Raw genomic sequence first — 17,501 nt, 5'->3', positions numbered from 1 at the left:
AAGGGGCGCAAGGAGCTAGTACTTGAACCGGGTGATCTTGTGTGGATCACATGAGAAAAGAGAGGTTTCCTGTTGAGAGGAACTCAAAGTTGCTACAAAGGAAAGATGGACCTTTCAGAGTGCTGAAGAGAATCAACAACAATGTCTACCAGATCGATCTTGAAGGGAAGTATACAATCAGTTCTACGTTCAATGTTTCTGACTTGGATCCTTTTATTGCAGATGATTTGGATTTGAGGTCAAATCCTTTTAAAGGAGGAGGGGATGGTGTAGCCATGACCAGAGACATAGAAGAGGAGTTGAGTGAGACTGATGAGGATGAGCTAAGTGATGAGACTGCCGTAGAAGAGAGATGTGAAGCTGAGGATACTGAAGAGAACCAGAACCAGAGTGAGACACCATGTGAGCCAACCAGTGTGTGGAGTGGACCAACTACTAGATCAAGGCTGAGAGCACAAGAGGAAAGGCTCCAGGAGATAGTCAAAATCGTGGGTCTTGGATCAAGACAAGGAGTCAAGATAAACCAGCCTGTTGGTTTAATTTAATTACTTTGTAAGGGCTTTGGTTATTGGGCTTTCATTTAATTTAAACCAAAGACAATTAGGATTTTAAAATAAACCAATTTCAATTGGATTAGGATTAGAATTAGAATTAAACCATCTTGGTTTACTTCTAGGGTTTTCTGTCGATTTCTTTAAGACATGGGGGAGGCAGCTTTGCTTTCTCAACTTTCAATCTAAGAATTATTCAGTCAACTTTGTTGTCTTGTCTGTAGCTTTCTCTGTTCAGCTCAAGAACATTGATCTCACTTAAAGGAAGGAATTTCTGTGAATCCCATCTTAGACAATACAAGGTGATCTTGTGTCTTTGAGTAGCAATCCATCGTCTCTGTCGCCATTCTATCGCTTCAGAGAGACGTCCATAGTCCAGCAGAGTGCTAGTAGCCTCCAAGGACAACCCTATTCCATTCCCCTTCAAGTGATCCAGGAGCAGAAGCCATACCCAGGCTGCACCAGTTGGGCTACTGGTCTAGTGCATGGAGTAGATTCTATTGCACTCTTAGTTCAATTCTCGTTGAAATGGATGTTTTATGCTATGTTATCCATATTAGCGTCGGCTGGTTCTTGGTCTAGGAGATTATTTGGGCCGAAGATCCAGACACCTAGTTTACAAAAAAAGGGACTAGTTCCACTAATATTCATCAGTAACTTGTGCAGTAAACTAGATTTCTCTTCACAAAATAAAATAAAAGAAATTTACATGATAGAATTTAAAAGGTATAGGCCAGTTTCTCTGTTGGGTTTGGGGATCTTCCACTTAAGAAGGGACCCATCAACGAGTGAAGAAAGAGCCGTACGCGTAGTGCATACGGGTCATATATTGGTGTCTTACTCTTTTGGTCCTAACTCAACCAATATATTTTTTCTTTTTCTTTTGCTTTTTCAATCTTTTTCCTCTCTTTAGGACCTTTTTTATCAAAATCTAACGACGTATATGGGGTAGCATATATCAAAAATCCAAAGCACTCTCCTGATTTCTATTATGCTTGATAGAGAAAGTACCACAATTACTAACCGTCCGGATATTCAATATTCATAGAAGGGTTTCTCAACGGTTTAAAAGATAAATTTTCAAATGATCATCTAAAACGTGCCAACTGAAATGCATGTTATAATGTGTGTGGATGACATCAGTGAAAGTTGGCAGCTTCGTTTTATGTGAAGCCAAAATTCAAAGTTTAGGTTTGAGTTGGAAACGGTTAAAAAGCATGTTGACAAAGAAAAAAGGGTTAAAAGCATTGTTATATCCCGCGAGAAGCACATATATGACTTCGCCTTCTCTGAGAAGCTCAATGACTGAATCTTGTCTTGAGCATTATGGATGCAAGATCCAAATTCGAGAATGGGTATAAGATGATATAATTGGGGGAAATGTTATTTTTATAGTTCCAAAAATGAGAATGCTAATCTACTTATTTGTAGACAAGAAAGATGAATTAATATAAGTATTTTCTGATTAATTCTATGAATACAAAGAATAGTAGTACAAATATGTATTGAAATAATTTTAGTGACGGAAAAAAATAATCCTTTCATTGGTTTGTATATAAGTTTATCATTAATTATCGTTTGACAATTAAATATACACAAAATCTTTATAAAACGTTGTTTTGATTCTTTAATTTTACTTTCTACTCATGAGGTGATCATCTCGTGTTTTGTACTCCTTTCATTTCTAAAAGATCTGTTTTTAAAAAATACATCTTTTATATTTTTAATGCATATATTGCAAATTGTAAATTTCAAAAAAAAAAACATAATTGTGTTTATTAAAATTTTATTGGTTAAAAATTGTGGGAATAACTAATTACGAAAAATAATATATTGATAACTAAAATCTGATATATTTTTTTAATAAGTGTAAAAATCTTAAAACACACATGTTTTTGAAACAGACGGAATATTTACCAATTATAGACTTTATCTAGTTTGACAGGTCCACTAGAATTTTATTTACCAATTATAGACTTTATCTAGTTTGACAGGTCCACTAGAATTTTATTTACCAATTATAGACTTTATCTAGTTTGACAGGTCCACTAGAATTTTATTTACCAATTATAGACTTTATCTAGTTTGACAGGTCCACTAGAATTTTATGCAAACTGTGTTTCCAAATATCATTTTTTCTCTTATTCAATTTTTCTTATATCTGATAAATTGAAGCAAACCTATATGTGTGATTATTTCAGTCAGTCGCTTAATATTATAACTCTGGGCCACGTTGGTTTCTAATGGGTCAATTAAAAAAAATTGTTTTTGATCGTATGCTATGTTAGACCATATGGTAGACGGCAGTTCGCGTAAGCCAGCCGATATTTCTCTTTATTAACAAATCAAATTGTAGGTTCTTGGAAAGATATGAGAAAGACTGCATGAGCCTTCCTACTACCCTTTCACTATTCTTTGGCTGGCAACCTCCTCTCATAGCTGCTTCCCAGTCCACTCCAGATAACGACCGACTTGTCTACTTGTGATTTTTAAAAGAAAATCAATTATTTATCCATTTGGTTACAACTATTCAACGTGGCTCGGTTTTGACATTGGCCCCACTCATCGTGTCTCTATTTTTAATCAGCAACTTTCCAGCAACGACGTGACCAGTCTCTTAAATCGTGTCTCTATTACTGTTACCATTGATCACAATCATTCAACAAACTATAAAAGTGCGTCAACATTTTCATAAACCTCATAATCATATTGATGGTAGAACTGGCTCATTTATATGGTTTGGGTCCTACTCTCTCCTTGACCCATGCGCTATCTTCCAACCTCATCAATGCTGTAACGCAAACTCGATAGGTCCTCTTCTTTTTCTTTTGATTTTGAGTTCTTGTTCTTTACCCCCAAACACACCATTGGCTACAGATTTGACTATTTTCTTTTAATTTTATCATTATACCCTCTTTTGTTTTTAAGTACAAAATGTATCACAGTTTAAAATTTAAAAGCCAAAAAAGAAGAAGTAATCTATCTATCTAACTAATCATTTCGACCAATTTCGAAACACCGCACTGTACTTACCTGCCACGTGGCAAAATATATCCTGCACGACGCGCTTCTATATATATCTACACATCTCTTCTTCATCTCTGCACCTGCACCTTCACTTACACGAAGCTAACTTCTCTCACTATCACCAAACAAGAAACTCAAACGAGAATGAGGATTATCTCACGGCTGTTTGAATCAGAAGATTCTTCCCGGAGAAGACGAACACAAAAATCTCCGAAGCATCTGGACTCCACAGATAGCGCCACGTCGTCGCCACTCAGCGAAGCCACCGGCTCTAGCAGCCTCCATAGCAGTCTCTCTCTCCAGACACTCCCTTCCGTTCCCTCTCTTCAGAAAATCCCCTCCGAGACATTCGCCGTTACCGTCTCACACCCCGTTACCTCTTCCTTCAAACTCCGCGAACGGAGTCTCCCCGTCACATGTCTCGCCGTCAACGGAGGCTATCTCTTCGCAGTCTCCGGACACGAAGTCAGCATCTACGATCGCGACATGTGTGCTCATCTCGACACTTTCAACGGTCACGATCCTTTCTCAGGATCCGTCAAGTCCGTCGGTTTCTCCGGTGATAAAATCTTCACTGCTCATCAGGACGGTAAAATCGGAGTTTGGAAACTAACGGCGAAAAACGGTTACAAACAGTTAACGACGCTTCCCACTTTAAACGACCGTTTGCGACGTTTCGCTCTTCCCAAAAACTACGTTCAGGTTCGCCGTCATAGAAAATGTCTCTGGATCGAACACGCTGACGCCGTTAGCGCTCTTGCCGTTAATAACGGATTCATTTACTCCGTTTCTTGGGACAAGACATTGAAGATATGGAGAGCCTCTGATCTTCGTTGTAAGGAATCAATCAAAGCTCACGATGACGCCGTTAACGCCGTTGCTGTCTCTGCTAACGACACCGTTTATACTGGATCCGCGGATAGGCGTATTCGGGTTTGGGCGAAACCCGCGGACTCGAAACGACACGAGTTAGTTGCGACTTTGGAAAAGCATAAATCGGCGGTTAATGCTTTGGCGTTAAACGACGACGGATCGGTCTTGTTCTCCGGTTCGTGTGACCGGTCAATATTAGTTTGGGAGAGAGAGGATAGTTCCAATTACATGTCCGTAAGTGGTGCTTTGAGGGGGCACGACAAAGCAATACTTAGCTTGTTCAACGTCTCTGACTTGCTCCTTAGTGGATCTGCTGACCGGACGGTCAGGATTTGGCGGCGTGGAATCGATGGTAGTTACAGTTGCTTGGAGGTACTTTCCGGTCACACTAAGCCGGTTAAGTCGCTTGCAGCGGTTAAAGATTCAGAGACAGACGGTGTCGTTTCAATCGTTAGTGGAAGTCTTGACGGTGAGGTTAAGTGTTGGAAGGTCTCCATCACCAAACCGGATCATTCAATTTACAAAGAGCTCGTTTTATGAATTTTATTTTTTCTATTATTTACTTCATTAAATGTTTGGCGAACAACAATTTGGCGTTTTTTAACCGTCAGATTATAAAAATGAGATTATTGCAGTACGTGCCAAAAGAGTGTGATATATATTTGTGTTCCATATAAAATTAGAGAAAAAATTGTTGGTAATAATGCTATAATTAAGGATAATAAAGTCATTAGACTATCTTCAATGGTTTACTCTATTTTTCGCTGTAAAATAGATTAATTTTATAATAAAGTTGAGTTATACTCCAAATATATTCTATTTTAAAGTAAAAAAATAAAGTGATGAAATAAGAAAAACAATTTACTTTATAGATAGATTAAACCCATTTTTTACTCTAATATAGAGTAAAAAAAAAATATCATTAAAGCATTTTTACTCTAAACTTTATTTTAAAGTGTAAAATAGAAGAGAGTTTGAGATGTCTTCCATGGTTTACTCGAATGGTTTAAAATTGAACAAGTGGACGGACGTGCACGTGTTTCTTCGAACGTATGAATGACGATTCTGCCTGTGCAACCTTGAAACCTGGGGGAGTCTACGGGGGTGATGTATTTTAGAGCACGATTAACGGAGGGTTTTTAGCGGAAGATTCTTAGCGGAATATAAGAATCTCACTCCAAGAACTCCCCATTGATCATGGTCTTAGATCCCATACAGGTTTGTGATTGGTTGTCAGACAAAATGTACATTAAAATTATGTTTGGACTGTTTACATGTAAGAATAAGATACATTATATTCGCATGCAAAAATTCATGAACCTTAGTGAGATTTTCAAGACAAATAGGTTACGTGGAAACAAGAAGTCAAAAGGCCCGTGACTTTGGATAAGACATACTTTCTAATTTTTTTTCACGTAATAAAAAAACACATTAAATCACTATAATAAGTATATTGTTTTCTGCAATTTTTAATTTTAATATTTTTTAACCAATTGTAATTTAATAAAATCAATTAATTTTTTTTGAAATTTACAATTTTTGCATAGAAAATACAAAATATCTATCTTTTTGAAACAATTTTTTTTTTAAAACACATATCATTTTAAAACGTATGGAGTATTTAACATTAAGATAATATTTTATTATATTATTATTATCAACTAAGATTTCTCTAAGCTGAAATCCAAATTAATTTATAGCCTCATAGGCCTATGACAATATGAATTTGTTGTTTACTTATGCCTACGAATGGACAAACACGTGTGTATTTACTGGGATTCAAACTCTTAAGAGTTAAGAGATACGAGTGACTTGGAGTTATTCTAATTTATACGTAACATATAGTAGTAGTTAAATTCGTACGATAGCCAGTAGTAACTTAACTACAAAATGGGTATCTGCTAGGTCGAATGATAAAGGCCTCAAACTTTTATACCAGTGAATGGATAATATTAATTTGTTGCTTATCACTTACAGACTGTAATCCATTAATTGTGAGTACACAAAGCGAAATTTCATCTTTCTATGGTTGACCACAAAAATAGAATTATAATTTTATCATAAGAAATAAAGTACCAATTCATTTTATAAGGAAGAGAAAAACTTGGAAAATATTACAGAAGACTTGGAAAACCCGACAAATAAAACAAGGAGCGACTTATGAAAACAGGACAAAGATGGATCACATTAATTGCAACTTGTAAGTTCTACAAAAATTGCATCATAAATTAATTATCTTTGGTCAAACAAGTACAGTTTTTATTCGTTAGCATCTAACATGTTGACTTAAGACCAAACACACATTTTATGATTTTAATACTTGTTGCCAACCAAACCAATCAACAATACTGCGACTGTAGGGAAGTCGTCGTTACAACCAATTGGCTATACAGACTTGTATGATCGACTAGATAATATTGTCTAACAAATAATTTATTTCCGATAGTATTTTTCACCATTGTTGGTATATCAAAATATGATCAATAGTTTAGGGATTTGCAATTGATCTAAAAGAGTAGCTATATTTAACTTTTATTTAAAGATGACTTTTTTTTTTTTTTGATAAGTATGTGAATTTCATTTATCAAATGAGATAGTTTGTACTAGTACAAAGATTTAAAAGGAGAAGCAATCCGAAGCCATAAAAAGATAAAAACAGGGGAGAGCTTAGAGAAAACTACAGAAGCTGATTTAAGCCATTACTCATGTGCCAACCAGATTCCCATGATGTTTTTGAAGTTCCTACGATGCTTCCTTGCCAGTATAGCGTTCCTTATTTGTCTGTCAATCTCCTTGAAGCTTACTTGTGGTGGTGATGAAATTCCATTATGTAGACGTTGGTTTCTCTCACGCCAAAGTCTGTAAATGACAGCTTGAACCGTTAATTTCCTGAGAGTAGGAGGGCAGTGACTAACCCTCAGCCCAATCCATTGAAGAAGAGCTTCCCAAATGTGGAAGAGGACAGGTCTGTACCCCAACCTCGTCAACACTAGCTTCCAAATTTGCTCCGCATATTCACATCTAAGGAAAATGTGATCTCGTGTTTCATGGTAGTGATTACATACACAGCAGCATGTATCAATTTGGAGCCCCCACGATGCCAACCGAGATCGAGTTGGTAGCCTATTTAGCTGCACTACCCACATCATGAAAGCATGGCTCGGAATGTGACCTTTGAACCAAATCTTTGTCGCCCAACCTTGCTTTGGACCTCAGGGTCTTAGAACTTCCCAAGTGTGCTTTGCGGAGAAAGCCTCCAATTCTATATCATTGACTTTCCAAGAGTAGGTATCAGGAGATTGGGAATGAGACGGGAGCGGTATTGAGCAGAGCATTACTTGGAATTCCTCCGCTTGTAAAGATCTAGCTGATCTTAACAACCAACCATCATCAGAGCACGCTTCAGCCACTACAAAATTTAGCTGAACCCCTGTTTGCATAGGACCAGATTGTCCGAAGTGTTTGAGTAAGGGGCCAAGATCACACCAATTGTCAAACCAGAAACTAGCTTTGTATCCATTGCCAAGAGAGCATCTCAGAAATCTCTCCGCAAGAGGTCGGAGCTTGAGTAGCGCTTTCTAGGTCCATGAAGAGCTCATGTTCTCATCCAAACTCCAAAACGAGGCTTCGTTCATGTAGTTTTCCTTCACCCATATTGCCCATAAAGATTCCGACTCACAAAACAAGAGCCAGATTAGCTTAAGACAAAGTGTTTTGTTCCATATGCAGAGGCTCCTGAATCCGAGGCCACCTTCATCGCGAGGTAAGCTTATCTGAGACCAAGAAACCTTAGCCGCAGCCCGGGAGGTGATGTTTCCGTTCCAGAGGAACCTAGAGCATAGTGACTCAATCATTTTGATGCATCCCTTTGGAAGGATGAAGGATGAAAACCAAAAATTGATGGTGCTATAGATAACAGACGAGATTAAGACAATTCTTCATGCATATGAGAGAGCTCTAAGAGTCCAGGAGGAGAATATGATCTTTAACTGGTCAATCAAAGGTCTGTAATCGCAGATTTGAAGCTTCCGGTGCATCAATGGGAGCCCAAGATAATGCACAGGTAATGATCCAAGGGAGAAACCGAGACTAGAGATATCATCAGTTTCTGCCTGATTCATTCCTGCGATGAAGAGATCAGTCTTGTGATGGTTCATAGCTAGCCCTGACCAAATGGAAAAGAGCTGAAGGGTGTCTGCAATATTTTGTAATGAGTTCACTTCACCATCAAAGAAGATCATCAGGTCATCTGCAAAAGCTAAGTGAGTGATTAACGGTTGAGCAGCCTTCGGATGGTGACCAATACGCCCATTGCTGAAGTTAGCATTCAGCATCTGAGATAGGACTTCCATGGCTAGAACAAACAGGTAAGGCAATAGCGGATCGCCCTGCCTAAGACCTTTAGAACCGTTGAAGTAGCCACACATTTCACCATTAATAGCCACCGAGAATCGTGTTGTTGTTACGCACTGCCGAATGAGGGTGATAAAAGACTCGGGGAATTCCAGGGCTTGGAAGATCTTGAAAATAAAGCCCCAATCAAGAGAGTCAAAAGCCTTTTTTAAGTCCACCTTTAGCATAGATCTTTTAGAGATGTTCTTCCAGTTGTAGCCGTTGATCAGTTATGTCGCCATAAGGACATTTTCTATCATTAAACGGCCCGGTATAAATGCAGATTGCGTATTTGAGATGATCAGAGGGAGGACTTGTTTCAGGCGAGAAGCAAGAAGTTTGGAGATAACCTTGTAAGTGGTATTGCAGCAGGAGATTGGCCTAAAATCAGAGATTGAAGTCGCATTCATCTTCTTGGGAATAAGCGTTAAGACTGTTGCATTCCACTGCTTAAGGAGAGAGCCAAAGTGAAAGAACTCTGAGACCGCACTTATCATGTCCAAGCCAATAGACCTCCAGTGAGCGGTGTAGAACTCAACAAGGAATCCATCGGGACCGGGAGACTTCCCTTTAGGAAGAGAGAAGAAAGCATTTCTGATATCCTCGTTAGAGTAAGGAGCAGCTAACTGTTGGGTAACATCGTGAGAGCATCTGAAGGGGATAAGGTTTGCAATGTCCTCCGTAGATACTGAGGAAGGTGTCACAGCCCCACCAAGTAGATTTTGGTAAAACTGCAGCACATGCTGCTGAATACCCTCCCAAGAGTCGATGATGATACCATTGGCGTCAACGAGAAAAATGATCTGATTTAGAGCCTGACGGGAACGGAGAGAGCGATGGTAGTAACGTGAGTTAGAGTCCCCAACGTCTATCCACTTCACTCTTGAGCGTTTGATACAGGAAAGATTCTCCTGCCTTTGCGAGCTTAAACCAAGTAGAATGAGCCTCTCTTTCCCTGTTAGAGACATCCGGTGTTGGTGAGGTTAACAGTTCCCGTTGGCAAGATAGCAGGTGATCAAAAGCCTCAGAGACCCTCTGTTCAATTCCAGAAAAATTTTGCCGGCTAAATTCCTGGATTATACCCTTGAGATGCTTGAGCTTCTTCGAGACATTAAGCATTTTAGACCCTGCAAAATTTAGAGATTTCCAACATTCAGATACCAAGAGCTCAAAGTGAGGATGATCATTCAGCAGAGTAAAGAACTTGAAGGGCCTTTTGAGCTTCTGTTTTCCCGCGTCCAAGAACACGCAGCATGGACTGCGATCTGAGATACCAGGCTCTCCAAAGACACCCAAGGAGTTTGGGAAGGTTTCTAACCACTTGTCGTTGATCATAATTCTGTCCAGCTTTTTGGAGATAACTTCAAGTCCTTGGTTGTTAGACCAAGTAAAAGAAGACCCACAGAACTGAAGATCTTGGATGCCAGCATCAATCACACACTGAGAGAAATCCCTCATACCACGGTTTGAATAGAACTGACCAGAGGTGGAGTCTTCATCAGCAAAGAGAGTTTGGTTCAAATCCCCTAGGACTGACCATGGCCGATCAGTAGTGTTTGGGGATGAGGCCAAGAAAACAAGATCCGACCACAGTTGTCTTCTAGTCCTCCTATGGTTTGAGCCATAAACAAGGGTTACCGCCAACTCAGTAGTCACAAAAGGCAGCTTCACCAGACATGAGATGGACTGAAGAGATTTGTGGTAAACCGAGACAGATACAGAAGGGTGCCAAAGAAGCCAAATTTTTCCTAGCTCCGTTCATAATTACATTCATAACGCCACCCAGGGAAGACACCATTGATGATCTTTGCAGCCTTAGCCGAGTTGACGTGAGTCTCAATGAGACCACCAAAAATAGGCTTATGTAACTTAAGCCATTTCCTAAATCCGTGACGCTTTATTTTACAGTTGAAACCTTTAATATTCCAACAAAAAATATCCATAGGGGAAGGTTTAGAGGTTTAAAGGGCCTCTAGCCCTAGCCTTAGCCTTGCTTTTTAATTGTTTTTGAATCCTCTTGGAGACCACATTGATGTACTTGTCCCCTTCGTCATTCGGGTTATCATCTTCTTCTGAAGGAAGTTCTGACCCCGAGGAGAAGCCATATTCAGACAGTCGAGGAGAACCCCTAGGAGAGCCTCGAGGAGATCCCAAAAATACCGAGCTCAGGTCAACACATAATCTACCTTCCTTCAGAGCAGCTGGTGGGGCTTTCCGAGTCCCCTGTGATGAGCCAGGAAAGAGCGGCACTGGAGGGGACCGAGTACCAGAGGAAAAGGCAATTGACCGATTTGATTTCAGAGCTGAGAAGACCTGCTTCTGGAGCCCCAATTGCAAGGCAGCAGAGAATTCTTTTCCTCTAGTAGTTGGCAGAGCAGGAATATCAACAACAATCTGTGCAGGAGCATCGACGATGATTGGAGCAGGAGCCTCAACTTAAAAGGGGGCAGCAACATCAGGCACCTCAACAACTATTGGAACTTTGTCCTTAGCTTTTGCTTTTGCTTTTTTCTTGTTGGCTGAATCTTTTGGAGGTCCATTGTTGGAGCGTGGACAGTCTTCAGTATTGTGTTTAGCTGAGCGGCAGGTGATGCAGGTCTTAGGGGCCAATGAACAGCGAGAGATAGTGTGACCAACTTTCAGACAGTGACCACATACTGCAGGAAGCTAGGGCCTTGCGACTTTAATCCTTCTGACTTCACCAGATTCAAAGCTGGCATTCACAGCCTCAGGAAGTGGTTTGCGAGGGTCAACTATGGTATAGACTTTTGCCACATCCAAATTGGTGAGATTCTTTGTGGCAGGGTGGAGACAGATTGGTTTACCCACGAGGTCAACTATCTCCTTGAGAGCATCTTCATTGAAGAATACTTATATAGCAAAGTGTTTGTGTATTGCTCAATGAGAACTTGCATATGTCCAACAGTGCTAGCTTCACTGGATGAAAACATATTATGTTAAATCGTGTAGGAAAATCTAAACCAAGGGTTTATTGTTGTTTAGAGAGAAAGATTATTGAAATGAAATAGCTTATTAAAGCTTTATTAATAAGATGCAAAGAACAAGAAAGTAAGAAGCTTTGTGCGTTGTCTTCAAGAGCTAAATATATAGATTGATTTCATGAGATAAGAGTTTGATAGAAGCTGCTCTTAACCGCAGCCAAAGTTACCACTTCAGAAATGTTAACAATATATATATATATATGAGTCTATAACCCTAATCTAAAAGCTTCTAATGGATCATAAAGTTGGGTTTTTCTTTGCGCTTCAATAAATCGTAGATATTCAGATCACTTTAGAGCTTCAACGTTATGAACATCTGAAGGTTGATTGTCAATCTTTTCAAAGTTCCTCGTTGTCCTCTAAACAAATTCGAGGTTACTCTTGAAACAAAAGTTAGTGTTTTTTTTCTTTCGTATCCGAGTTAAGGGAACAAAATGAACACGTCTGTTGTATTATGAGCCAACAATTATTATGTATATCCCCTTTCCGCATAGGAGATGGGAGACCTGATCAATACAAAATGTGGACTATAACTAGGGAATTCATCACTATGGCTTTTCTTATGTACATAAACACCTATATCTCATCAGCTAGGGGCCTCTTGAGAGAGAGAGCAATCAGAGGTCTTATCACACTGCAAATCACAAGGTATGCGACTAATTTTACAATTTATTTCATTATCTAAATACGTATACATACATGTGTGTATATATAATGAATTGAAAGATAAAATATATAAGCTGTTTTACTTTGTATTTTACATTTAATCCCTTACATCTTATATGAATCACTTAAATAAAACTTGTATAACTAATCATAGTACTTTTTTATACTTAATTATGTTACTGAGATGCATGGTCGGAAAGATACATAGACTGTAAATCACACGTTTTAGAAAGGAATGGAATGAAAAAACCCATCTTGTGTACGTGAAGTGGAGAAACTTGAGACATACATATTCGTGACCGTGGGAATGAAAAGTAGACATGCAAGTTGCCAAACTTGAGCTCGTCTTATTACCAGAAAGTCATTTCTCATGATGATATACTCCTTTTTCTATTCACGGATAGATATTAATCTTACAATCGGGTGGCCCAAACTTTGGTTTCCCTATATTTAGTGGAGAAGATTGCTTTCCGATTGCGACCTTACACCAAAAACTTGAGGATTGGCTGAATTCACTATAATTGTTGAATTTCATGGATCCCTAAGATCGTATCATCTCGAAAATATGGATTCATATGTGTATATCTCGATTACTGCAGGGTGATTGAAGTAGAAGATGACAAGTATATAAGCGTATATGTATGCAGAAGATTACAAGTATATTAGTGTTACGTCATACGTGCATATAAATCAAATGTTATATATATTAGTGGACTACGATATTATTTTGGACTACCTTGTGGCGTGTGCTGTCTCGCGATTCACGACCTCATAAACCAAGCTTAATAAGTTACTATACTATTTGACGAAAAGGAGTCAATAATAGATATAAGTTTCAAGTCACTACATTTTATGCACAAGTGGGCATATGCATGATAAAATATGAATGTTTTCTTATTAAAAAGTTTGAGCGTTGAAGTGTAAATAATGATTTTCATGAGTCTGTAGGCCATGTCAAATGTTTTTTTATAAAACATATATTCATTTGATGTGTTAAACTATAGTATAAACCAGGAGCCAGTCTATATAAATTATGAAATGGCCAAAATTATGGTGAGGAATAAGTTGATCCACTACGAGAAAATTGAGATATTGTTACGAAATTTTGTGACAAAATTTATTGATGACAAATTTGTGATATAAAAGATACGTTATTTTAACTATTTTTTTATGTCACAGTTTAGTAATCATTTCGTCTCAATACAGTGACGATCAAAGTTGTAACAAAAATTTGTCACAATTAGTAACATTAATGTAACGGAAATAGTCAACACACTACTTGTGACGTCATTGTAACTATGTTTGCTGTAACTAATTTTTACCAACTTATTAACGTTTTTTAATGTAACAATTTGTTATAATTTAGCTACTAACAATTAGTCAAAACCATTATATATATATATATATATACAAATATGTTTTTTAATTTTTAATAATTATTATATTTACATTTTACTTCTTTTGCTATAGTTGAAGTTTTTAAAACTTTCTATGAGTTAATATTAAATAAGTATTTACTCCAATAATTTTGAGATGATAATTTAGCTTACGCATTATTTTCATAATTTATCATACCAAAATCCTAAACTTTTTACCTATTATGTTTGTGATATTTAGCGTTTGGTTATTATTTTGTCGATGAAAAATCAAGTAGTTAGGTAAAAAAGGGAGTAAAAAAGGGATATATGAGATATGTGATATATCGATTGTATAAACATTTTAAACACCACGCAAGAGAGTAGTGAAATTGAACTGTGGTTTAATTTTATTAACGCAATAAAAACCCAGTGTTCTTTTTTCATTTCTTTACTAATCGTACTATATATATATATATGCATCACCCTCTTCACTGAAGAACCCTAGCAGCCATAGAGAGAGAGAGTAGTAGCCGCCGTTTTCTTCAAACTTTTCAACTCCGCTCAGCTTCTTCTCCCTGCCTTCGGATAAGACAAGACTCAGCCGTCACCTTAGTCATCATTTGAGCTTCCTCTGACCACCATAAGCTACACTGTAGCCACTGTAACTACCGGACATCAATGGCGTCACCTTATTATCAATGTGCAGCGGATCTGAGAGAGAATGGGAAGATACCGGATGAGTCGCTTTTCATCACCATCGCTCATCATTGAGCATCGCCTCGAGTCGTTCTTTACCGGAGGCTCCTCCCTCATCACTAGCGGTGGGGACTACAAAGGCATAGACAAAGGCGTTGTGTGATTAATTTTATACTGTAATTGTTTATTCTTTTAGTAAACAAAACAGTAATAATAGTAGTGTTACAATGATTTAGTAAAAGTTTTAACATTAGGATGAATTATTAGCATCCAATTTCGATGAAATCGCAAAAAACTCTCATAAATAATTGACGTATAATACATGTGGAACGAGTAGCTCATTAAGACGTTCTGTGGAGAATTTCTAGTAATAAAGCGTGACAGAGTTCATTTGTATATCGGCCACTATTAATACGGAATGGAGACAAATTACCAGTCTCTAATTGTAACAATTTTCAGACTATTGTTCGGTCACAACTAAAGACGAAATTGTAACGTTATGTTAGTCTCATAATATGACAATTTTATTACGTTATTATTGGTCGATAGTTATGACCATATTATTACTTTTGTATATAGTCATGATTTGTGATGAAATTATTACTATTAAGTTAGTCACAACATTTGTAACGTTTTTGTTACCCATCAAAATTTGTGACGACACTATTGTAACCGTTTATAAACAGTAATAAATTGGTTACAATAGCTATATTGTGACATAATTTTTAATATTGGGACAGAAAAATTAGTAACAATACACCTATTTTCCTGTAGTGATCCAACGTATTGCATGGCCAATTGACTACCTCATTATACAGCTGTCAGTTTAGTTACAGAACTTGGGATAAATCAAGTTGTTCTAAGAAAAAGAAAACTACTTCGAAGAATTGGATATGAAACAAAAAGTCCAACGAGGTAAAAGTTGAGAGCAATGAACTAAACTTGTCAAGAACTTAACTCCCATTTTCAAAAAAAAAAAAAACCTAACTCCTTCGCATCTCAGATGAACTGAAGAATATGCGATGAATCCACGGGCTCATTTAAAAGTTCTAGTTATACCATAACAAAAACTGAAACTTGAATCTAGAAAACTTCCAAAGAACAGTAAGAAAAACAAAAAGTGGGGGGTTGAAGGCTAGAAAATCCATTTTAGGGATTTAATTAAGGGTTAGATAATCTTTATAAATAGTAACCGAGAAGATTTTGGAGTCTCGCTCTCCTAAGAGCTGGTCTTGTTGTAACCACTATTTAATACTCTCCACTATATGTCATGATCTGCTACAAAACCATATACTCTATTAAGGTCGATCTCTACTAAATTAATCTTATAAATCTATAATCTATAATCTATAATATAATATTACAGTTTACTCTTTTCTGAGGTGACATCTCAGCAGGTACGTGGGTCCTATCCATTGTTTTTTTTGAATTTTTTTTCTTTCCTGAAAGTCGAGTTATGGGTTTTGTATATGTTGTGCCTATACTATTTTTTTTTTACCTGAAAGTCGCGATATGAGTTATGTGTGTGTGTTGAACCTATACACATTTCTATCATGGGCTTCTCCGGTCTTTAACCGTCTGCGTGGCCGTCGGCTTAGGCTGATTAGGGTTGCCGTCTTCTTCGGGATCCTTCGTCTGAGGCTCTTCCTCTTCCCACATTCATTTTTTGTTTTCGATCATTATGAACCTACACACGATCTCTACCGACGTCGCGAATCATCTTCATGTAACGGACTCTTCAGTCTCCTATATATCTACGTCGTCTATGGTGAGTTCTCATTCGTCTCAAATTTTATTCTCTCTTTTCCCCTTCGTTTAGATCTCGAAACTCCATCGCGAAAATGACTTCTTCAGGTGCTCCCGTCGCTAACACCGCCGTCCCTAACGCCTCCGCCGCTAACGCCGCCGTCCATTTTCGGCTCCCTTCGCCTCGGCCGAGCTGCTCAGTCAGTTGTTGCTCGCCTCATCCGATTTTGGGATTCGAGGAACATCAACAAGAACAATGGGTTTACGGGGATAACGATTATCCTTCTTGATGAATTGGCGAGGATTGTTTTGATTCTATTTTACGTTCCTTCGTATGTGAAAACTTCCTAATACATGATTTTTTATTTTTCTGCAGGACTCTATGATTCACTGCTTCATACCCGCTAACCGGTCCAACCACTTCCGGAACGATTTGAAAACCGGTTCTATTATCAGATTGGACAATTTTGAAGTTGCTCGTGTGGCTCACATGTACAAGATCACAGAGCATCAGTTCGTGATCCGTTTCTTACCTTCGACGCGTATCAGTGAGGTTGAGACGGACGCTCCAATCATCAAGTTTGACAGATTCATGGTGAGACGTTACCACTACAAGAAAACAACGATATTCTGACGGACATTCCGACGGAAAATGAAATCCTCGGAATATCCCGAGGAATTTCCGAGAAAATTCCGAGGAAACACAAAATTTGGTTTCCTCGGAATTTCCTCGGAATATACCGATGGAATTCCGAGGAAATATCAATCCGTCAGAATATTCCGAGGAAATTCCGAGGAAATATGTGTTCCTCGGAAAAAATGAATTCCGAGGAAATATTATAGCCGTTGGAGAGCCGTTTGGGGATTTTACAAAATTCCGAGGAAATTCCGACGAACTAGCCGTTGGCGTCGAAATTCCGTCGGAATTTCCTCGGTCTGTCGGCAGGATTTAACCTATAAATACAAGCACTCCTCTTCCTCTTCATTCACTCCATATCTTCATCCTCCCTCTTACTCTATTTACACACGAATTTGATTCGTAAAAAATATGTCTTCTTCAAATTATTTTCGTTCTTGGATCGACCGACCTCATTTGGATCCGAACACGAGATTGCTTACGGAAGAATACCAACGAGGTATAACCGAATTCATGGGATTAGTTCACCGACAACCGGAAGCAAAAACAGGTA

At 38.1% G+C, this 17,501-nt stretch overlaps 1 protein-coding gene across 1 annotated transcript; it reads left to right on the top strand.

The window, feature by feature from the left end:
• Nucleotides 1-3,622: 3,622 nt before the first annotated feature.
• On the top strand, nt 3,623-5,152 carry LOC106343144 (uncharacterized WD repeat-containing protein all2124-like). The gene has a single exon (XM_013782281.1). The coding sequence runs from the start codon at nt 3,723-3,725 to the stop codon at nt 4,989-4,991; it is 1,269 nt and encodes a 422-aa protein (XP_013637735.1). The 5' UTR covers nt 3,623-3,722; the 3' UTR covers nt 4,992-5,152.
• Nucleotides 5,153-17,501: the final 12,349 nt, after the last annotated feature.

The sequence above is a fragment of the Brassica oleracea genome, chromosome C5 (assembly GCF_000695525.1).
Source record: "Brassica oleracea var. oleracea cultivar TO1000 chromosome C5, BOL, whole genome shotgun sequence".
In the NCBI taxonomy this organism is placed as follows: Eukaryota; Viridiplantae; Streptophyta; class Magnoliopsida; order Brassicales; family Brassicaceae; genus Brassica; species Brassica oleracea.
The sequence above is the reverse complement of the archived record's forward strand: the minus strand, read 5'-3'. Positions and strand labels throughout refer to the sequence as shown.